The sequence below is a fragment of the Ascaphus truei genome, chromosome 4 (assembly GCF_040206685.1).
Source record: "Ascaphus truei isolate aAscTru1 chromosome 4, aAscTru1.hap1, whole genome shotgun sequence".
Lineage (NCBI taxonomy): Eukaryota > Metazoa > Chordata > Amphibia > Anura > Ascaphidae > Ascaphus > Ascaphus truei.
In genome coordinates, this window is record NC_134486.1 from 396,008,684 (window position 1) to 396,032,313 (window position 23,630).

The window sequence follows — 23,630 nt, forward strand, 5'->3', positions numbered from 1 at the left end:
GAATACCCCGCTTCAGCATGATTGAGCTACTGATTGAGCCACCTGTGCTGAAGCAGGGATATCCTGAAAACCTGGCCTTTTTGTGCCCCTGGAGGACTGGAGTTGGCCAACCCTGGCATAGATGTTCCTGTATAATTGCATTTGTTTTGATGCTCCCTCCCCTAATTTCTTCTTTTACAACGCAACACTACAAAATATTACCACCATGCATGCATTTTAGCTATGAGGAACTGCAGCGTTAACACTTCTGAAAAAGGAGACACAAATGGTTACACTGTCTCAATACCACATATTTAAACACGTCACTGCCATTAGGTCACTTTGGTTCTATGTATGTATGTCTTTATTTATATAGCACCATTAATGAATATAGCGCTTCACAGCAGTAATACATGTAACAATCATATACATAAATAACAGATCATGGGAATCAGTGCTTCAGACATAAAAAAATAACAGTCCTTGCTCCGAAGAGCTTACAATCTAATTGGTAGGAAGAATGTAAAGAGACAGTAGGAGGCGTTCTGGTAAGTGCATCTGCAAGGGGCCAAGGTTTAGATATCGTGTGTAAAGTATTAGCCCCTGTGCTACTCACATGCTTCTTTAAGCAAGTGTGTCTTAAGGTGAGTCTTAAAAAGGTGGATAGTGAGGGTGCTAGTCGGGTATTGATGGGAAGGTTTAAGGCGGAGAGGGCTTTAGATACAAAGGGGGTAGAGAGAGAAGGCATCCTTGAGCAGAACGCAAGAGTCGGGATGGTGCATAGAGATGTAAGTAGGAGCAGAAGAGTGTAAAGCTTTTAAAGTAAGGAGGAGAATTGGATGCGGGATTTGATCGGATGCCAGGAGAGGGATTTCAAGAGGTGAGACGCTGAGACAGATTTAGGAAAGAGTAGAGTGGTTGTGGCAGCAGCGTTTAGGATAGATTGTAGGGGAGACAGTTGAGAGGCAGGAAGGCCGGAAGCTACAGTAATCGAGACGGGAGAAAATGAGGCCTGTGTCAGAGTTTTAGAAGTCGAGCAACAGAGGAAAGGGCGTATCTTTGTTATATTGCGGAGGAAAAAGCTACAGGTTTTAGATACGTTTTGAATGTTAGAGGAGAATGAGAGAGAGGAGTTGTGTGTGACCCCTAGGCAGCGTGCTTGGGTTACTGGGTGAATGCATGTTGGACTGCATTTGTAATAACAAATCTAACAATGCCAAATCTTTCCAACTATTCTGCTCCCAGAGAAGAGACAAAGCCTCTCTGGAGGCAGCAACTGAAAACTAAATTAAGTGCTTGGAAAGTATTTTTTTCAAGAAGATGATGCCCTTTACAGGAAATATGAATCACACACAGTCTGAATCATACAGCTAATAATGACGGCCTTCCAACTAACCCCTTGTGCGCTAAACACAGCAATATCCATTGCAACCGGGAGATTAATAGAGCTATCCAATATAGAACCAGGAAAGATAGGCAGGTGTACATGTCACTTGTGTTGTGGGATACAAAAACAGACAAGCAGCACAATGGATAGAATGCACAATGACAAGTGTATAGTGTGACAGTGCTGAAGACACGGAATCGGAGAGCAGAGCTTTCGACAGGGGAGGATGGGCTGGTTTGGAAATAAAACATGTCCTGCTCATTATGTGTGTGTTCGAAGGGCTGAAAAACATTAAAAGTGCAGTGCCTCCAAAAGGACTGAACCAAATCAATGGAGGCCATTTTAAAGGGGTAAAATCTGGGGCGATGTATGTCATTAGATCATTTCTATAGTTCCTTTGTACAGACGGCGAGCGGAGATTAGAGAGATTTCATTTCTTCTGGTTATTATTTATAAAATATTTTACCAGGAAGTAATACATTGAGAGTTACCTCTCGTTTTCAAGTATGTCCTGGGCACAGAGTTAAGACAAATAATACATGGTTACAAATACAGTTACATAAATGAACAGGGTATACATTATATACAAGACATTGCATGCACAGTTAAAGAAAATATAATTACGGGCGTATGAAACAGTTACAGACCAGATTAAAATGTGAGAGCCTTAGATTTGAAAGAACTTAAACTGGTGGTGGATGTGAGAGTCTCTGGTAGGTTGTTCCAGTTTTGGGGTGCATGGTAAGAGAAGGAGGAACGGCCGGATACTTTGTTGAGCCTTGGGACCATGAACAGTCTTTTGGAGTCAGATCTCAGATGATAAGTGCTGCATGTGGTAGGGGTGAGGAGCTTGTTCAGATAGCTGGTTAGCTTGCCCATAAAGAATTTAAAGGCAAGACAGGAAAGGTGAACTTTGCGCCTAGACTCTTGTGATGACCAATCTAGTTCTTTGAGCATTTCGCAGTGATGTGTGTTGTAGTTGCATTGGAGAACAAAACGACAAATTGAATTGTAGGGGGTGTCAAGTTTGCTAAGGTGGGTTTGAGGTGCCGAGCCATATACTATGTCCCCATAGTCAATAATTGGCATTAGCATCTGCTGTGCGATGCGCTTTCTGACCAGGAGACTTAGGGAGGATTTGTTCCTGTAAAGTACCCCTAGTTTGGCATAGGTCTTGGTTGTCAGGGTATCAATGTGCATCCCGAATGTTAAGTGGGAGTCAAACCATATGCCCAGGTATTTAAAACTAGTGACAGGGTGGTGTTAGCGTTGTGTTACTCCCGTGTGTGGTGTCACCGTGTCCAACAAGAGTTTGCTCAAGCAAAGCCTCCCTTCTCCACCTTCCCTGACAATGACAAGTGGGGCTAACGAAAATACAACTCTATTCAAAAAGGAAAAACTGCTTCATTACCAACATTTGTGAAATCTTTATTACATTTCGATTACTAAAATGAACCATTTTTTTTGGCAGCTACTAAGTATTGCACTTTTAAACTTCCAACAAGACACAAAGAAAAAAAGGATTGTAGCGTGAGAATATTAACATGGTGAGGTGCAGCAACGCTAAGTCCAGATAAAGATTGATGCAATATAAGTCTGCCATCTGCAGGTCAGTTATGGACACGTGAAGGCTAATCTGGCTTGTCACCTTGTCAACCCTGCTCATTCTTCAGACTTCAGACAGTACCTCTTCAATGTTAGGGAGCCTATAATAGTGTGTGCAGGGTGTTACCTTAAAAATGCATGGGGGTGAGGGCGAGAAAGTACATGGCTTCATCAGGTTTTATTTCTTGTGTTTGCGTCAATAAGTAAATCAAATTACTGAAAGCTGCAAATTATGAGAAACTAAAAATTCTGGGGGAACATAAAAAAAAAAAAAAAAAAAAACTTGAGGTGCGGCAAAACTGCAAATTGCTCTCACAACAGGTAGGCCATTAAAAAAAACGCAGCCAAAAGTTTAGGAAAATTCATGGCTTTGTCCACCCCTATCTACTAGACCTGACACTATCCCCAACACTGAAGCAAAACAGAGATGAGCTTTTTGTCCTGCGCATCCGACCAAAGAAAATATATATATTTTATGGTCTATACTTGTGTAGCCAGGTCTCCCCAGAGTGTCCGCTCCCCCCTCACCTCGATGCCGATCGCGGGGGCCGCCGAGTCCCATGGCGGCCCCGCCGGACGCTCTGGAAGGTGAGGGCGGTCGGGTCCCGGCTCGGGGGTTGCCGGGGACGCGTGCGGCCGGTTGCCGGGGACGCACGCGTATCACAGGACTCCCGGCGCTCCCGGAGCCGGGCGGTGAGCCAGCCGCCATTGTTCCTTGGCTCGCGCATGCGCAGTGGTCGCGCGTGCGCGGCAGGAACCCTAGCGCCAGGGAGGTGTTGCGCGAGGGTGAGGAGAGCCGAGAGAGAGTCACGGCAGGTCAGGCAGAGTCGCGCCTGCGCAGAAGATAGGCCAGAGTTAGGAAAGAGTCGCGCGAGAGTAGGGACTGTGAGAGAGGTTGCGGCGGCCATTAGGGGTTAGTGCAGGTGTAGGAAAGGCACGCATGCGGCCCCAATGTTATTACAGGTGCCCAGGGACTACAATTCCTATAGTGCTTAGCGAGGGAGGCACCAGGTGCCTCATAGGAGCCAATAGGGCTGCAGGATCTCTAAGAAGCAAGTGGATACATTTGGCGGGCTGGAGCTACGGGCAGTCAGAGTCAGGAGCCCAAGGAAGGAAGGAGGTAGGGTGCAGGAGCCGGAGACTCCCTGCACTAGGCCAGTGGCCCTAAGGTCCAAGTTAGCCCTTATCCCTCAGGTTAGTGAGTGTTGCCAGGGATAGTCTCTGAGAGGGACCCTGTCACTCATGGTAGTCAGAGCTGGGGAATAGCCAGGGATAAAGGGGGCTGAGGTTAGTCTGCAGAGCGTTGCGGCAGGCGTTTAGGTGAATTAGTGGCACGAGACAGCTGGGGGGTTCATAGCGGTAACCAGTCCGGGGAGCCATAGCCCAGGGTCCGTGTTGCGAGTGGCGAGGCGCTGGGGGGGTTCATAGCGGTAACCAATCTGGGGAGCCATTGCCCAGGGCGGCGTTGTGCGTAGTACGAGGCAACTGGGGGGGTTCATAGCGGTAACCAATCCGGGGAGCCATGGCCCAGGGCCCGTATTATGAGTAGGGTGGGTACAAGACCTACCTATATAGGATAGGCAACCCCGAATGCCCTAGGAGATTGACCCTTAAGCCACTTAAGGATGCTGTGTTATAGGGACGGCCTATAGTGCAGTGTGTGTCACGTTGCTATACCGTCAGTTAGGGACTCAGCGGATGCTGCGGTTCCAGTGACGGAGTTCGGACCCACGTTGGGGTCACAGAGAATATCGCCAGGAGTTCGGTTGGAGGATCAGACGGATTCATCACGCGTCTGACCCTTTGTGAAGCGTTGCTGATCCGAGCACGGGAGTGCTCGGCAGGTATCTGATACATAAGTGCACCACCGGGCCCTTAGCTTAACTGTGACTGCGCAGTCACCCATTGACTCTGTCTGCAAGAGTGCGGGACATTGGGTGGGGTTCTTTGGACACTGGGTGGGATCACCTAGTGTTGGGGAATCGTACTGCGAGACGTCACGGTTAGTGTCTCCTCTTGAGAGGGACACAGGTTATGTTAAGAATGTGATGTGTCGTATTACATGTTAGTAAAATCCTTAGTTATTATACCCCATTGTGTATGTGATCATTGTGTTTGTCCTGCGAGGATCCACTCCCCCTCTGGTGGGAGCCATCGCAGGTGGAGGCGCTGCATCGTGTAAGTGAATACCCATAGTGTTGGGTTATACCCCAGGTTCCCCGTGGCGGAAGCTCAGCCCTCCTGTGAGCCAACAGGTAACGCACCACATTCGAGTAACATTGTATGTTCCTACACCTCCACAGTATAATCTGCGATTGGGGGGGGGGGGAAAACCCGTTACACTTGTATATGCTGCTTTAAACTATAAGCACCTTATAGTTATTACAATAAGGATTCCGTACAAACATACAGAAGCTTAGAAAAGCATTACAAATAGATTAAAAAATATTAGATACCCATTCCAGTTTAAACCATCATTAACCCTATGGTTGCTTATAGACGCAGCTACTAGATCATGGGGTCCGGTATTCCAGGGGGCCCACGAAGTAGAAGCTACATCAATCTTACGGCTCGTTTCTGTAGGGGAGAGAGAAAGAGTCCGGGATTTAACAGGAAGAAAAGAAGGGTTCCTTCTCTTCAGTCATCAGTAAAAGAGCAATCACGAGTGCCGGAGCGGCCAAAAGCACTCAAAGGGTTAAATGAAATGCTAGAAGAAGTAAAAGTTAATTTAACAATAGGAAGAGGATTAAAATTAAACCAAAATGGTAATTAACTCCGTTTTGGAGGAGAGAGGAGACTGATGAGACGCACGCGAGATATGTAAACATTATCGTTATTGAACTTTACGGTGCCAAGAGGAGTTGCCCCCTGTGCGGCCAAGGGAGTTTGCCCAATAAACAAGGACATCTGTGTCACTTGTGTGTTGTATCTTATTAAACCATATATTGTACTGTTACAGAATACATTTAATTTATATTTAGCGTTGGTGCCACGTGTATTACGATCATGTGAGCTCTCCAATCTCAGTATGTAAAAAACATTGCGTACTTTCCTAAATGTTTCAACACAGGATAGCATAGGGCTATGCCCATCTTATCTGGGTGGGATCTCTTGCACACCATGTTTTTCTACTTTAGGAAAATATAACCCAATACAAAAAAAAACCCAACAACTTTTTGCTTAATGCATTACAGACTTTTACCGTTACGTCTCCACTCATCCTTTAATACCCCAACTTTAAAAGTCTGCAATGTGTTTGCAGCACCAATATTTAACTTGGTGCCTTAGTGGAAAATACCGGGTATCAATACTTTTCACATGGTACCTAGTGCGTTGCCCTTAAAAAGGAACTCGCTACGGTGTCTTATTTATCACAGACTCTTAGGTTAGGAAAAGTTGACACAGGAGGAAAATATTTTTTAATTTTACAAGGATGAGTGAATAGTTCAGTATTTCTATCCAAATATTCATGATGACTTAAGAAATACATTACCTAGCAACTAGTGATGTAAGTGCTAGGCTAAGATCTCTGATATTCATATTAGTGCAGCATTATTTCTATTGCCAGGTTAGGCTTTATCATTAATGTGCATCATATCATATTTTAGGTAGGGTATTGGAGGACGAGTTAAAGCTGCAGACCAAGCAATATCCTACATTGTGTGTTTTTAAATAAATCTGTTCTGTACTATTTTTAAAAAAAATGCTACAAGTATTATCTCAAACAACTCTGAATAACATGTTTAATGTATTATATGCAACACACCTTTCTTGTTTCTATAGCAACCATTTACAAAGTAACACTGACTGCAGAATACTCCTCTGCAGTCATTTAGTGAACCCCTGAGCCAAATCTTCGCAGATCGATCCTGGAAGAACGGATGCAACTTAGCTAATTACTTATTGTGTGGATTGTATTGATGCACATATTAAGATGGGGGGAAAAAAATGGAATTAAAAAAATAAAAAATACCACGGCAGCTTGAAGAAATAATGGTAGCAGCCTGGAATAATTTTGCGGGACCAATGTTTAAGTTTGTGTTTTCATGTAAAATACTGGGTATCAATACTTTTCATATGGTACCTAGTATGCGCTTTCTGATATGAATTAAGGTTGCTACTACCGGATCAGACTACCTTGTGATTTCAAGGACCTCCTCTCAATCTCCAGGTCATTAGTTTGATAAATTCTGGGTCTGCATGCAGTATTGGCCCCCAGTTCATTAATGCTGGGATCTGAGACAGTCTCCAAGGAGCGTCTTCTTAACGGTTTATCGGATCCGCAAAAGAGGCTCTTCTTGGCCAGTAAGGAACTACATTGTCCTTCCTGATCTTGCGCACGACTGCTTGAAGTGAAATGGAGAGAAAATATATGCTTTTTTCTGCGTTCTGGTGTCTTGCGAACGATCTGAGCTTTGGTCACTTTTTCTAGGTATGGTATGACTAATATCCCTTATTGTCTCAAAGTTATGACCTTCATAAAAAGATTCCGAGTGCCATGACTAGCCCAAAAAGGTAATGGCATCTTAAGTCAATGGATGCCAAGAATACCCCTTTCTCCACAGCCGCTATATTGCACTTAGGGACTCCATCTTCAAGTGGTGGATCTTTAATAAGGGATTGACCTTCAAGGTTCAGCATGGCCGATTGCAACCATTTTTAGCACCAGGATCGCATAGAATCTTTTGCCTCTGATCGTATGGCACTGGCAGAATTGCAGATCCAGTACATCTTGTATTGTGTTCCTCAAGACTGATCCACTTTGTGTGTTTCTTGGGAGTCTTGCGTCTTTGAAACAATGTCCTGGAACCTGGGAAAACTCTAGTTAATAACCCTAGGCTATAATCTAACAGACATGGATATCAGTCATCGTCTGGATCAAGCGATCTAAAAACATTGCCAGCCCGCTGCCGATTGGCTTCTCCAACCAGACTGGGATCCTGTGCCCTTCCGCAACTTTGTTTCTTAATTATGACCCAGGTTGTTTTTTGCCTGGGCTTCTCCAGAACTTATGCGGCAGAGGGTCCCATTTCCTGGTGTAGGGTCTACACAACCTTGCCTCCTGAAAACGCCTGCTTGGAGCCCTGAAATAATGTTGAAGTTGCTAACTTTATTTATTTTTTTTAGATACGAGTCCCCAATATGGCAAGGATACTAATCTGGTTTTAGAGGAGGTATCTGCTCCCCATGGTAAACACAACATTTGAGTCACTCTTCTTCCGGCTACTGATAGTGCCGATGATATTGCCGTCAGGAGTACAATATCTATGGATATAAATAAAATAAAATCCTTCTGATTTGGAAACTCTCGCAGCAACTTTTGTCGCGAGGTGCCATCTTCATTCCACTCTTCCAAATTAGACACCAAAATCCTTACGGTTCTTGATACACGACATTGTTGCCGGTTTCAACTTCACTCTCCAAGCAGAATACTGAGTACACATGATGCCTTCTGTCCGACAAACCAGTGGATCCATGAAAGACGCTGTCTAACGGAGTAGTTGTGTTCCTCGCAATTTATGTTATTTCAGCACCCACTTACGGTGGCGTTTCCAATTTTTACAATCGTCATTGCTGTTATTCAATACAATGAACTCCACTCTGCTTTAATGATATCCTTAAATGGACTGGTGTACTGGGAAAGAGTTGCTTAGTCTTCTGGGCCCAATAAAAAGTGTAAGACTCCCAGCTACTTCTTGGCATCTTCTAAATTTAAGGTTATGCTTATAGTGCCGGCGATGGTCGCTGGAAAATCAAATAGAGATGACTTACAGCGATCAATCCTTCGCGCTTACTATAAGCGCACGCAACAATGCATTTGTTTTGCCGCGACGTTGCGTCGCTATTACAATAAGCGCAGCCTTACGCTGTTTGCTCTGAATAGCTTGCCTGGTCTTGACAATCTAGAACATACTTGTATGCTCCAGATTTATAGACGTATGTGATCTGGACCTTTTCAAACAAGTCTGGAATTCAATTTAAGCAAATGATTGAAGTAGTGTATCCTCAGCCAGTCAAAAAAGTTATTCAAATGTGACAAACTTTCCTTGTCTGTCATTTTCTTTATACAATCAGCAAAAAAACAAAATTGAAATACCGGGCATCCTGCTCCTGAGATGTTCTGGCGCCCAGGAACAGCCTGAGGTTTCCGACAAGTCAGCAAGCTGGAGGCAGACCTCTTTGTAAAAGGCACCTAGACAGCAGCCCGGCATCTGGGAACATACAGGTGTATTCCTCCACACAATAGGGCGGAATCTTAGCGGCCCTGAAGTAATGCATGCAGACAGGGAAACCCCCCACCCCCCCAAAAATACATGCGGTCACAACCGTGGATCAGTCCGCTCCCCAGCTATGGCAAGACAAGAATAACTGGCCCGGAACGGGCCACGGCTCCTTTATTCTGGTCTCAGCCGTTCTTGTACTACCCTAGCTGGAAGAAGGAGTTATCTGAGAAGTTCTTGGCTGCCATAGAGGACGAGGAAGAACTATAGATAATGTGGGACTGTGTGTGTGTGCGTGTTGATGTGCGTGTGTGTGTGTGCGTGTTGATGTGCGGTGCGGTGATGTGCCCCCTTCTGCCCGATCCCTGTGGCTGTCAGCCTGCGGGAGATGGAGGGAGCTTGCGCCGCCGGGGGGGGGAGGGGGGAGGAGAGCGGGTGATGTGTCCCCCTTCTGCCCCGATCCTTGTGCCTGCCTCCCTGCCCGCACGGGAGATGCAGGGGTGCTGCGCTGTCCCCGTGGGGGTGGGGGGGAGCGGGTGATGTGTCCCCCTTCTGCCCCGATCACCGTAGCTGCCACCGTGCCCGCGCAAGAGATGGACGGGGGTTGCGCGGCCGCCGGGGGTGGGGGGGTTGGGGTGAGGAAGGGGTTGTGTCCCGGAGCAGTGGTGGCAGCAAGGTGGTGTGTGTGTGTGATTATATATATATATATATATATATATACACATATATATATATGTGTGTGTGTGTATGTATATTTATGTGTGTGTATATATATATGTGTGTGTGCGTGCGTGTGCATGTGTGTGTGTGTGTGCATGTGTGTGTGTATGTGTGCGTGTGTGTGCATGTGTGTATGTGCATGTGTGTGTATGTGTGTATGTGTGTGTATGTATGTATGTGTCTGTGTGGTGTGTGATGTGTGTGATGCGTGTGTGTACCAGTGTGTATGTGTTTGTGTGGGCGTGTGCAAATATATTTATCAAAGTTGCACAATGTTAATAAAGAATTTATTCTCACGTCTTTTTTTTTAATTTTTAAAATATTATATAATATATACACACACACACACACACACACACACACACACACACACACACACACACACACACACACACACACACACACACACACACACACACACACACACACAGACCACTTCAAAGTGACACACACACACTGACGGCTACCAAGTGACACACACACACAGTGATACCTGCCTCCCAAGCGCGCTTGCTGTCTCCTCTGCCAAGACAGCAAAAAGCTCCTGGTAGCGCAAGCGTCAGCAAGCGAGAGCGAGCAGCAGCACCTAAGCGCTTACTATGTGAGAGGCCTTACTGGTAATCCTGCAAACAGTGAGTAAATAGAACCCAATTCCGATAGGATTTAACAACAGGCTAAAGTTTTAACCACTTCCACTTCAGCAGCTTAGAAAGTGGAAGTACCCTATATCCAAACGTCCATGCTTAGTGTGACGCATATTATTTCTGCATCGTTTTCTTCCCGCTCAGCTAGATGGATGGTAATAGCTATTGACCCACAGCAGAGGGAGCCCACAAAGAATATTCATAGTTTGCATTCCTCTTAAGAGTGCCGGGTTACTATGAAAACAGGAAAGATCTCCGTGCTGGGCGCGTGAACCGTGGCTGCTGCCCAACATCTTCAGAAGCAGAGCTGTCAATCACGTCAGGCCCTTCCCAAAGTTGTGCCCCATAAAACTCTGCTTCTGAAAACAGTCTGCATGCAGCACTGTCCCCTGCGCTGGGAGCGGCTTAGTCAAACTTTTCCCAGCCCTGGTTATCATTATTTATTGGAGAACATATTCCGCATGCGCACTGGGGGGGGGGGGGGGGGGGGAGGGGGAACAGTAGTTATTGCAAACCAATAAAAAAAAATTTAAAAAAAAGGAGTAGTGTGGGCCCTGCTTGTGAGTTGATACAAAATGTAGCATGGCTCATCCAGACTGCCTCTCTATCCCCTGTCATGCAAGTCCTTTGTAGCTACAGGCTGTGGCAGGCAATCCTGTGGGCATTGACCCCCTTCATGCTACTGTACTCTCTGAATGACAGAAGTGGTGGTGACTCCGGGTCTGTGTATAGCCAATCATGGTACAGACCTTGAGCCCTCCCCTTCTGTAGTCTCAGAGAGGAAGTGCCAAATAGGAGGAGTTCTCTTCCACCCTTCCTAGGGAGAGGAGGTGCGTTCTGCTCCCACCCTCTGGGGTGAGGAGGTAAGAGATGATAGGCCTTAATACTACCAGAGAGACCAGCAACATCCCAAGGCATGGGATCCTCTGTCACTATATGCATCCGCTGTATAACATCTGCAGTGACTGCCAATAAAGCCCCTTTGCTTTTATATACCTCTGACTGAGTCTACAGTCTATTGGGCAGGGGTGCACAAGAAGTCTGCTTTAGTGGGGACTGTCTCTGGGAATCCTGGAGCCCACTGAAGCTGGAGGAGCTGACACAATGGGAAAAGGCTGAACTCATCAAAAGCCTGTCCAGGTCCCCACTACAACTCAGCTCTCCTGGACCCTCACAGGTATGCAAGCACCATTAACATCTGTAGTACCAGCAACATCTCCCAGAGAGGGGGAGGGGGGGGGGGGGGGAAACATATGCTACACAAACAAAAAAAGATTACCTTTTCTGTCTCACTCTAGCACTGCCCAGTTTAGTAATTGTTTTCACTGGTAAATGCCGCTCTTCCAGAATTTTACATTTCAGGTGCATCACTTAAAAGTTTTCAGGTACTCGAAGTAGCATGGCCCAGATTTACTCAGTGGTGCTACTCCATAAGACACCTGGCACGTGAAGACACCCTTTGTCCTATTCACTTCTAGGTAGAATAGCACCTCTTCGTAAACCTCAGTCCATATTAATTTATTGGAAATAAAAGGTCTCCGAACAAAAAACAAAAAGAAAATCAGAGCATCAGGGATACAAGTAGATATTGGTAGAAGGGAATCTGTTAACTCTATAAGCTTGTAATGAGGGATATAAAAAGACATACGGGAACATAAAATGGAAGTATGCCCAGTCTTACCGCTTTAGAATTCCCAGCTGCAGGACATGGAGCAGTGTTAAAGTGAAGCATTCTGGGTGTCCGTCTCTCCTGAACCAGACGAAGCTGAGGGCCTGAGCCAAGCAGCCGGGCAGCAGCAACCCAAGAGTCCACCCAGCCCACAGGTACTGTCCAGTGAGGAAATAGTGCAGCACCACAGCCAACTCTGGGATTGAAACAGAACAGCGGCATTACAAGGGTAGGAACTCACAAAAGCTAGGCACGTGCTAAACATATAAAGCAAACAAAAACTACAAATATGGTGGCGGACTACAAACATGGCCGCCAGGATCCCCAATAGAAAGCCACGACATCAGGATTTTACAATTGGCCCCTGGAGCAAGCCTCGACTCTGGCTGCCATAGTGTTCCCTTAGTTTGCCTGGTAACTCTTCAAAAAAAAAAAAAAAAAAAAAGTGTGTCTATTATGAAAAAGTTATTTTAAAATAAAAATGTATAATTGTACTTGATTTTGTCAATCAGCTTAATTTCCCTTTCATCTGAGGAAGGTGACCCCTACAGAAAAAAAAAAAAGGAACAAATTACATTGTTTAATCCGTTTAGAAAATATTTTTTTGCTGGCTTCATGGGATGTACCTTTAACATGTACATATTACAGACCTCTGCAGAAACTGGTCACTGATCCAGTCTATTCTACTACAGAGGTTGGGAACGTGCCACCCAGCAACTTGTTTCCAACATAAAAAAGCTGCATTTCGCTTCCAGGTGTAATACAAATGAGTATTAAAGAAAATATTAAACTTATTACAGGATATTGAAGGAGATTTAAACAGACGGGTTAAAAAAAAAAAAATAAAAAAAAAAGGAAGGGGAGGGGAGGATGCTCTCCTGTCCTGCTCTCTTCCACCATGGCCGAGAAAAAACAGGTTCCACCGCCCAGCATCCCCCACCACCTCTCTATGGGCAGAGAGCAGAGGTTCCACTTCCCAGCGCTCCCCCACTGCCTCTCTATGGTCAGAGTGCAGAGGTTCCACTTCCCAGCGCTCCCCCACCACCTTTCCATGGTCAGAGAGCAGAGGTTCCACTTCCCAGCGCTCCCCCACCACCTTTCCATGGTCAGGGAGCAGAGGTTCCACTTCCCAGCGCTCCCTCACCACCTTTCCATGGTCAGAGAGCAGAGGTTCCACTTCCCAGCGCTCCCTCACCACCTTTCCATGGTCAGGGAGCAGAGGTTCCACTTCCCAGCGCTCCCCCACCACCTTTCCATGGTCAGAGAGCAGAGATTCCACTTCCCAGCGCTCCCTCACCACCTTTCCATGATCAGAGAGCAGAGGTTCCACTTCCCAGCGCTCTCCCACTGCCTTTCCATGGTCAGAGAGCAGAGGTTCCACTTCCCAGCGCTCCCCCACTGCCTTTCCATGGTCAGAGAGCAGAGGTTCCACTTCCCAGCGCTCCCCCACTGCCTTTCCATGGTCAGAGAGCAGAGGTTCCACTTCCCAGCGCTCACCCACTGCCTTTCCATGGTCAGAGAGCAGATAATTCTTCAGCTGTCCATCGTTTCCTTTATATATCGATACTAGAAAGTCTTCTACAAAATCGACCTCTTCATTTTCATCTGCTTTTTGCAACCAAAGCTGGACCAAAATCTTCATGTCCAGGCTACTTTTCTCCACAAGGTTTCCATTTTGTTAGTCTTTGTTGCTTCACCCTTATGTTGTAAATCTCCCTGCATTTTGATGTGTCTGTTGATTTCTGTCCCATCCCTGAGTATATAGAAAAGACATACTAACAAGCAACTGGGTTACATTACATCACAGGAGGTTCTTCAATAAGTACGGCGGCAGCCAACGCACTGCGGTTAGACGAAAACTCCAGTACAAAATAAATGGGAGTTATCGGCAAATCGCAGCTTCAATGCTTATTGAATTAAGCCCTGGAGAATAAGAGGCTATCCCTAAAGTGGGGAGTAGCAGCTGATGGGAAGACCGCCACAAAGAAATGCAATCAAAATGTACACACAAGGCTGACCTGGGTGTGATTAACCTGCAATATATAGCACTCAAGGGATTCCCTATGCACATTCCATGCAAGGTCAGGATGCTGCAACAGTCTGGTGCATTTACCCCCATACAGCATCAGTTGATTTGAGATTCAGATACTATCTTTCCAAACACTAAGGAAGCCATTTGTACCCAGACAGCACAAGATGATAGCAGAGATCTAGCAGTTACAGGTCTTTGCAGTGTGTACACAATGCAGATCCTCTAGTGATAACCATACACTTGTAATATCAGACCATACAAAGCTGGGTATTACACTGGTCATTCATCAACTACACACCTACACTGTAGCACAGTACGTGCCCAGACAGATACAGTAGGTTTATTGCATGTGTCTGCATACCAAGCCTTTTTTTTTTAATACAAATATAAAATTACTCTGGCACTGAAGATATAACGAATGGCAGTTTTCTTGCATCAATACATACTGTATGTGGAATCCTTATTCAATTACATGGTATATTTAGTGGGACCCAAACTTGGTCATCTTCCTTTGTGCACCAAATACAGGAGGGACCTCATAGGCAAAATAAATGCTTATGGGACGGGGTGGGGCACCAGTGTTAAGATTGGGGCATGACTGGAAACCAGTGCATTAATCCCTTCATGTCCACAAATGCCTGTAACCCACCGGTCTGCAATGCACAGCAGGTCCTGCCAGCTAAGGGGCCTTTGCACAACTTATGGGACACAGATACAGCTTCGCGGCATACTGAATAAGAGGAGAAAATGCATCAGTCGCCAAGTCGTGGCCGCTTAATTCCTCAACAGCTGAAGCGCATATACACCAACTGTTTCTTCACTGCGAAACCTTCTGCTTCACTCAGCTCACCTGCCAAGCAACTATACTACTAACAAATAAATCAAACCTGGGACACCTTATTTACCATATATCACATCTCACACAGCAACACTGCTCTTTGCCCTCTGCTGGGTGTGAATGGAGAGGAAGCAGAGGTTACCTGCTATCCAGTCACTCTGCCACATCCCATTAACTCACCTTTACTATCATCCCTTTCCCTTAGCTCTGGTGTGTGTGGGAGAGGTAGAGAGCATCCCCGTCTATCTTAGCAACATTGGTTATTACACACTCACTTATACCTTCCTACGCCTCCCGTAACTCGGGTACCTTTCCAATCAGCCTTTAAAAATGTCAGCGCAGCACAATAGACTCCTTAGGGTCTATGAACCAAGGCAAGTTTAGAGAGCAAATCGATGCTGGACCCACTTTTATCTTTCAACAAATCAAAATATCCAACAGGTCTGAGGCTGTGCAAGCCACCTTGGTTGGACATCGCGGTTTTACCCTTTGCGTGCCAGACAGGCCACGGCCCCACAGTACCAGCAGCATCACCGTGGTCCGAACGGAAGGAGGACGTCCTCCTGTTACTGCTCTGGCAAGACTGCGTTCATTGCGTCACAGGAACACCATATCCCTTAGAAAAAAACCGAGCTTAAAGCCCATGACATAGCCACGACGTCACGGGGCCCCTGGAGTGCCAGATACCACGGCGTGGTGGCTACATCCTGGGGCAATTACGGGGTTAAGAAACTGGAGCAACAAGTTTATTAAATATGATGCAGCTGGAGGCACCAAGACCGTGGCTGGGCAACACCAGTCCTCAACGGCCATCAACAGGTTGGGTTTTTCAGGATGTCACTGCTTCAGCACAGGTGGCTCAGTCAAAGACTGAGCCACCTGTGCTGAAGCAGGGATATCCTGAAAACCCACCTCCTGCACTGAAAAATGTGCAGTTTTCCCCGAGTGTTGATATACAGACCCCTATTGCATATAGGATTTTCACAAACACTTGGCCCACCTCATTACTGCTTCTGGGCCACGTTAATCAACCGCTTAGCATCAGTAACAAAACTATATCCGCTTATCTCTACCACCCAATCCTTCAACATCTCTCCTAATACCTTTTCCGTATCTGTGATAGCATCTGTATGCCGCCGCTGGACCCTCTGTATACAGGTTAAGTGGGACCTTGGCGGGAACGTGAGGAGTTTGATACAGCAGCGGCTGCAGACCGTCTCCAGAAGCAGTTGTATATAGATCTCCAGCCTTCATGTCCCTTAAAAGTTCAACCCAGGCAGCATTTTTTTAGTAATAGGGTTGAAGCAGGGGGTCTGCGGAACTGAACCCCATTATTTCCAGCTGCGGGCACCTCGTGCTCCCGGAGATACTTACCTCCTTTGGGAGTACCGGCATCTCTCTTCAGTTTAAACGTCCTGGTCGTGCAGGCCAATAGGAAGCCGCAAGGGTTGACGTCACGGCTTCCTATTGGCCCCCGTGACGCGGGAGCTTTGAAGCCGCCATTACGAGAACCCCCAACTAGCCCAGCCAGAGCTGCTACCGGCATCCCATACGGAGGCAAGTATCTCTTGAATCAGGGGGTCCCAGGAGCTGAAATCAACGCGGTTCAGCTCTGGAGACCCCCTGCTTCAAAACTATTTTTAAAATGGTTTTAAAAGTCGCTTGGGCTGCTGCTAAGGCTGCGGTCCCAGTCATGTCTGTGACACGCGCGCCCGGCGGGGGGGGGGGGGGAGGGGCGGCACGTGCACAGCGCTAACCGCGATCTGAGAGAGATGGAGCTTGCGACGGGAGGGGGCGTGGTCGGGGATTTGCGGGGGCGTGCCCATTACGTCACGCGGCTGGTTCGCCCTCATTGGGTGAACCACCGGTGGGGGCGTGGCCACGCCTCCGTCGCAAGTTTTAAACTCAATTTCATTGAGTATAAAAAACTTGCAGTACGGCCGGCTGCACCTTCAGCGTGAAGGTGCGTACTGGGCCCTTCCCCATTGAGGGGCGGTGCTTACACGCACAGCGCACGCCGCGGCAGTGACTGGGACCGCAGCCTAATCCCTTGCACAGCGCTACACAGGGCATTATGTGTCAAGACTATGGGAAGCAGAGCATTTGACAGCTCCACTTCTGAAAACGCTCTGCAGCAGCTGTAATTTCCTGCGCACGCCCCCCCGGCAAACCAGCGCAAGTAGGCGACATTTTTCCAGCCTACAGTATATATACACAGCCGCACTTCATAGGACGAAGCGTACTGTAACTTCACAAGGAGAGCTGACAGTATGGATCTTGGGCAAATTACTGTCTCACCAAAGCTAGATTGCAAGCTCCTCAGATCAGGGACTCCTTGTGTCCGCAAACAGCGCTATAGTAGTGTTATTATATAGGGTCAGACTCCATATCAGAGGGATCCATGCAACAAATGATGTATGCTTTATACACAGCAAAGGGGCAACACTGCTATTAACCCACTTACTGCCAGGGTGAGCATGCAACTCCTGTCATTGCTGGAGGGACAATAAACGACACGGTCTTTAATAACCCCTTCCCCGCCAGAGGCGTCTGTCACTGTTAACCATACAGTGCCAGAGGGGATTAATTCACACGTTTGTCCTCCCACCCTCCCTGCCCATCCCCGTGACACTCACGCGCCCCCCGCTCTGCCAGGAGCAGCAGCAGCGACCCGGCCGCGCGCCCCCCGCTCATCCCGCTGCACGAGACCCGTCCGAACTCGGCCCCGGATCCGCATCTGCCGCCAAGCGCTTCGCCCCGCCCCCCTTTAACCCGCTGCCCGCCGGAGAGCCGAGCACACAATGCAGCACAGTGTGGGCTGCACAAGCCCCGCCCACTGACTTGTCAACCCACTCACTGCAGCCCTGCAGGAGGCTGGAATAAGAGACAATGAGATACATTATTATGCACATATATTCTTTTTTTTCTTTTACTGTGAGATTTTTGACTGTGGCACTCACGCGCCGGGCGGCTGATCCATGCTTTGTGTTACTACCCCTTTGAGGCATGATGGGGTTTGTAGTCATTTTATTCTATTCTATAAAAAGAGCCACTATAAAAGTGAACTGGGTCATTGGCTGGGAGTCATCAAAGCACGACACCCCGAATCTTCCATAACCTGCCGAATCTGCCATATCCGGCATTGACTTTAACGGCAGGTATTCCAGATTCGGCCGCGGTTTGCGCGGAACGCGCGTTGGTGACGCCAGGCCAATGAATCCCGCCCAGCCTGCGTTTATTTGATAACCTTCTTGCTGTGATGCGATGCAATGTGTTGGTGGCCCAGCCCAACACCCACAGCAGCACCCCATATAATTCTTATTTCTTTCTATTGATGTGCACTCGTGTTGTCATCTCGTATCCACATGGTCATCCTGCAGCCCGGCGCAGTGGGTGCGGAGAGCTGGGGAGATCGGTCGGCATACATACAGAAGACGATACGTACATATTGTGACGCGAAAGGGACAGTCATTTAAAAAGGAAATATTTGATGTCATTTAACCCATTCACTGCCAAAAGGAAGGCGTGCACTGAAGACGCTAATGCAGGGGTGGCCAACTCCTGTCCGCAAGGGCCGCCAACAGGCCAGGTTTAAAGGATATCCCTGCTCCAGCACAGGTGGCTCAATCAGTTCCTGCTTCAGCACGGGTGGCTCAATTAGTGGCTCAGTCGAAGACGGCACCACCTGTGCAGTAGCGGGAATATCCTGAAAACCTGTCCTGTTGGTGGCCGTTGAGAACTGGAGTTGGCTACTCCTGGGCTGATGCATTGATCCTGTGATACAGCGATGTAACTTACACCCAAATAGATAGGGTGACCAGACGTCCCGGGTTTAGCCGAGAGAGTCACGTTTTTTTGGGCTCTGTCCCGGTTTTAGGATCCCCAGCTTGTGGCTGCTATAGGGACTTGCCCTTAGACATTGCCCCGCTTAGCACTATTAGTGTCAGGGACACAGTGAGACGCCGCACGGTGACTGCGGCCTGCGGTCCAGAGCCAGACCATAGAGACAAAGCTAGGACGCGGCTGCGCTGGCCTTAGGTGATCTGGGACCAGATCACCCATCTATAACAAAGACACTCTCATGGTGGGACAGTCCCCGCGGGATCCACCCAGGCGGAGGCTTCGCGGTTCAGCACTTCGGATCCGTGGATCCCATCTTCATCTGCGTGCCCCGGGTGTGGACACATGGCAGGTACCCAACGTGTCACGTGCACCAACTCAACACTTTAGTGGGGCAGCGCTGTCTCACACATTTGGGGACACTGGGAAGGGCTGGTGCCTGGAGCACCTCAGTACATTGGGGAAACCCCCCCCGGGTTGAGGACACGGTGTTAGGGAGGCACGGTGAGGGGTTATGGCCCTGCGAGGTCTGTGGGGGTGTATATTTTTCTCAGTATTGGTTTATGCTGTGTATAGTAAAACTGTTATGCTTTACACCTGTGCATTCTTTATTGTCCTGTAACGGGGTCATTCCACTTAGTAGAATCCCATTACAGGTGGAGGCGCTACCGAACGATCACTCAGGTGCACCCCATGTTCCCAGCAACGGAGACTCAGATCTCCTGTACGCCACAGGTATAGCACCACACATATACCGTAGCCACACATCTTCCAGGGGGTGGGGGAAAGTGCGCTATATACATATATATATATATATATATATATATATATATATATATATATATATATATATAGTATGTATATACAGTATGTGTATATACACATGTATGAGAAATGTATCAGAGTGATGATGAAAACGGAACTGGATCAAACTGTCCCACTGTATTGGACTTAGTTGGCAAGCTTGGACCTTTCTAACATCTGGAATGAATAAGTCCCTTATGACATCACCAACATCTGGTCTGCATATCATTTTTAGAGAGGAAAGATTTTCGGCGGGCATGTAACAGGAATAATGGAACCATTTTCATTCTTTCACCCTCTAATAATAAACACGCTGCACAGTATGTGTATACTGGTTATGCATATACAGTTCCAGCCCCCCAAATTCACACCCTTAAAGAACATATCACTGAAAATAATGCTATTAGCATTACCCACGCACATGCATGGGGTGTAACGCAAGTAAAAGCATTTTTTGCAAACACCCGTAGTTTGTAGACGAATAGATTCTAAGTACCTGTTTGAAATTGTAAGTTTTTAAGTAATTGACTACCCACCTTAAATAAGTTATGGTTGGTAAAGTAACAAAAACCCTCCACCCTATAGCATACAACAAATAAAAATATCGCTTGTGAGCACATTCACATGTCTCAGACAGGTCTGCCACTCTGCTTTTTTCTATTATCTCCCAGCACACAGTGCTTCCACTGCAGCAAGGGATTCTGGGAGATGACATGCAAAAGAGCACACCGTGTCTGTCACCTTTTGCTTCAAATTCATTTTGACATGGACCCCTATAAGCTTATGTCTGCTGCATTACACAGCTTTCCAGCACAGCCTGGGTAAACGTGCAAAGCCAGTAACCCTACTCACAGACAGCTGTTTCAACCTTTTAGGTGTCAAGGGTGTGAGGCTGGTTATACTGAACTTGCAATTTGAAGCTGGGATAGATTTCAACCATACACAAGTTATGGTGGGTTAAAAAAAGTGGCAAAATCCCCCCACCGTATAGCATAGAGCAAATGAAAATATGACTTGTGTGTAATTTAGGAGACTTCTGTAATATTGGATGCAGATTTGAAATGCAGGGGAGGAGAGTGTAACAGGGGCCTCCCTCCTTCACATGCTCTAGTCTAGCACACACACATGCTCTAAGGCGTTTACACCAGGATTCATCAAGCACCGCTGCAGGTTATCACACCCGACCCGGCATTAACTGACATTCAAGTCAAGTTAACGTCCAATTCGGGTACAATACGCTGCATTGGGGCTTGAAGAAATCTGCCCCTAAAGTGCTCTGTAACAGAGGGACGGCAATTCGAGTTTATGTATAGAGGATGGCAAAATACATGTTTCAATGAAATATCAGGGTCCACATTTTGGAAATAGAAAAATCAAGCACATTTTCCTGGAAGATACTTTTGAAGAGCTCATACTCAGTATATAACTTTGGATGGCAAATAGGTTGTAATTACATTTTTTTTAAAATATAGTTTTTCCAACAATGTTGGAACTCAAGTTTTGGAAATTCAAACATCCAGCAATTTCCCTGGAAGTTAATCTTGAATTTGCTTTCATTGATGTATATATAACTGTAGCAGGCTTCCCCCTGGCCCCCCTTACCTCCGCAGGAGAACGGGGACCCGTGGTATGTCCGGGTGCTGCGGGGGTGAGCGCGTCGCCGGGGGCTCCCGGCGACATCAGTGACAGGGCGCCACTATCTTTATTGTGTCCACGCATGTACAGAAGCGACACGGCGGCCATCTTGCGTTTGGCGTTAGGTTCGCGCATGCGCAGATGCGATGCGGCGGCCATTACAGGGAGTGAGAAGAGGCTCACCATAGTCAGGGACATCCCCCAGTTCATACATGCGCAGTTAGCAGCGGCAGTGGCCATTACAGTTCGCACAAGCGGTCCCAATGCTATAGAGGCCCATGGGGAACTACAACTCCCAGCAGCCCTAGGGGCTGGAGCTCATGTGATGCCACAGCAGCCAATAGGGCTTGCAAGATTCTCCTGCTGGAGAAAGATACATTGTTGTGCACAGACCATGCCAGTCAGTAGGAACTGGGACACAGAGAGGGGAGGGTGTGTTTGTGCAGGGAGGAAAGTAGCCCCCTCCCATCCCCCCTCACTAGGCCAGAAGTCTCCCCCTTAGGCGCAGCTAGGCCCTATTCACCCCCAGCTTGTGGTTGCTGCAGGGACTCCCCTGAGATAGGGACAGGGTCCTGTAGAACCTAGACAAGTGAGGGTCCAGCCAGGAAATGGAAATATCCTGACCATTGCTGTGAAGGTAATACATCCTCTGCAGTAACAGAGGCAGAGACATTCTTAAGGTGGATCACTCCATGCGGGAGCCACCCACCGTTGAGGCGGAGGCATCTTGGATCATCTCCTGGAGCAAGGGATTCCAAGTCAAACATCTGCTGTACCCGGATGCAGGAGCCCCAGGCAGGTACTATCCACATCACCAAGTGCACCACCTATACACTTCATCTTAGTGGGCAGCGCTGTTCCACACGTGGGTGGGTTTCCGGGACTATTGGTGACTTTTGGGGATTGAGGTGCAGGGTACCAAGCCCGGCGAGACGACGAGTAGTTGTTCCTATTAGTGTCATAGAAGGACACTGTTAATGTTGTTTATGTATGTTGCATTGTGTTTATCTGCCCCTATAGTAAACTGTTTAAATATATATATATATATACTGGTGTATGTGATTACTATACAGGCATACCCCGGTTTAAGGACACTCACTTTAAGTACACTCGCGAGTAAGTACATCTCGCTCAATAGGCAAACGGCAGCTCACGCATGCGCCAGTCAGCACGTCCTGAACAGCAATACCGGCTCCCTACCTGTACCGAAGCTGTGCGCAAGCGGGGAGACTATAGAGCCTGTTACAAATGTGTTACTTACATCAGTTATGTATGTATATGACGATTGCAGTACAGCACATGCATCGATAAGTGGTAAAAAGGTAGTGCTTCACTTTAAGTACATTTTCGCTTTACATACATGCTCCGGTCCCATTGCGTATGTTAATGCGGGGTATGCCTGTATGTGGGTCCTGTGTCAGGGGTCATTCTACCCTTAGAATCCTACATAGGTGGAGGCGCTGTTTATGTAGATCGTTCCAGAGGATACACCCCAGGCTCTCACTGGCGGAGGTTCAGGCCTCCTGTGAACATGACATGTAAAGCACCACACACCTTGTAATACATATAGATTTCCCCCACATGCACTCTATCTGCGATTGGGGGGAGCAAACTGTGCTACATAACATTACCAGGTAGCAAAAAGCTTCTAGGAAATATAGTATAAAAGACAAAAAAAAGTTGGTTTTCTGAACATTTTGGAGTCCAAAGTCATGAAATTGAAAATAGCAACTCCCAGCAGAAGGTGGAGAGCCAAAAAAAAAAGTCAATAAAATACAGAACACTAGACATTACTACACAGGGTGAAAGGTATTTTTTAGAAAATGATCATAGATCTGGTACAGTTTATAACTTTGTAGCAATAGTGAAAGCACACAGAGAGAATGGGTACATTTGTGCTTATCTGCCTTAAACTCATGTGTAAATGTATGTACAGAATGTATATCTTTATTTGTATAGCATCATCCATGTATATAGCACTTTACAGCAATTATACACGTGATATAATAATAGGAGACATTGCAACTAGACCCTAATACCCCGGCAGCCAGCTTTCCTGCTCTGATTCATGTTCCCCCACTATTGTTGGTCTTCCTCGTCGTTCCCTTATACCAGTGGTTCCCAATCTGTGCGCCGCGATTATCCCTCCCCATTATCCCTCTGATTATCCCTCCCCACCATCCCTCCTTAATGCCGACCGGGCTGCAGGGGATTGGCTGCAGGTCAGAGGAAGCCGGGGTGCAGAGCACACGGTGA

General features: G+C 47.1%; 1 protein-coding gene across 1 annotated transcript in view; it reads right to left on the bottom strand.

The window, feature by feature from the left end:
* Positions 1-17,849, bottom strand: part of XKR5 (XK related 5) — a 33,768-nt gene extending 15,919 nt beyond the window's left edge. The window contains exons 1-2 of the mRNA XM_075598601.1: positions 17,732-17,849; positions 12,238-12,421 (exon numbers count right to left, since the gene is read on the bottom strand). Of these exons, the coding sequence (XP_075454716.1) occupies positions 12,238-12,421; positions 17,732-17,789 (242 nt within the window). The 5' untranslated portion in view covers positions 17,790-17,849. The remainder of the gene's footprint in view (positions 1-12,237; positions 12,422-17,731) is intronic.
* Between the last annotated feature and the right edge of the window lie 5,781 nt (positions 17,850-23,630).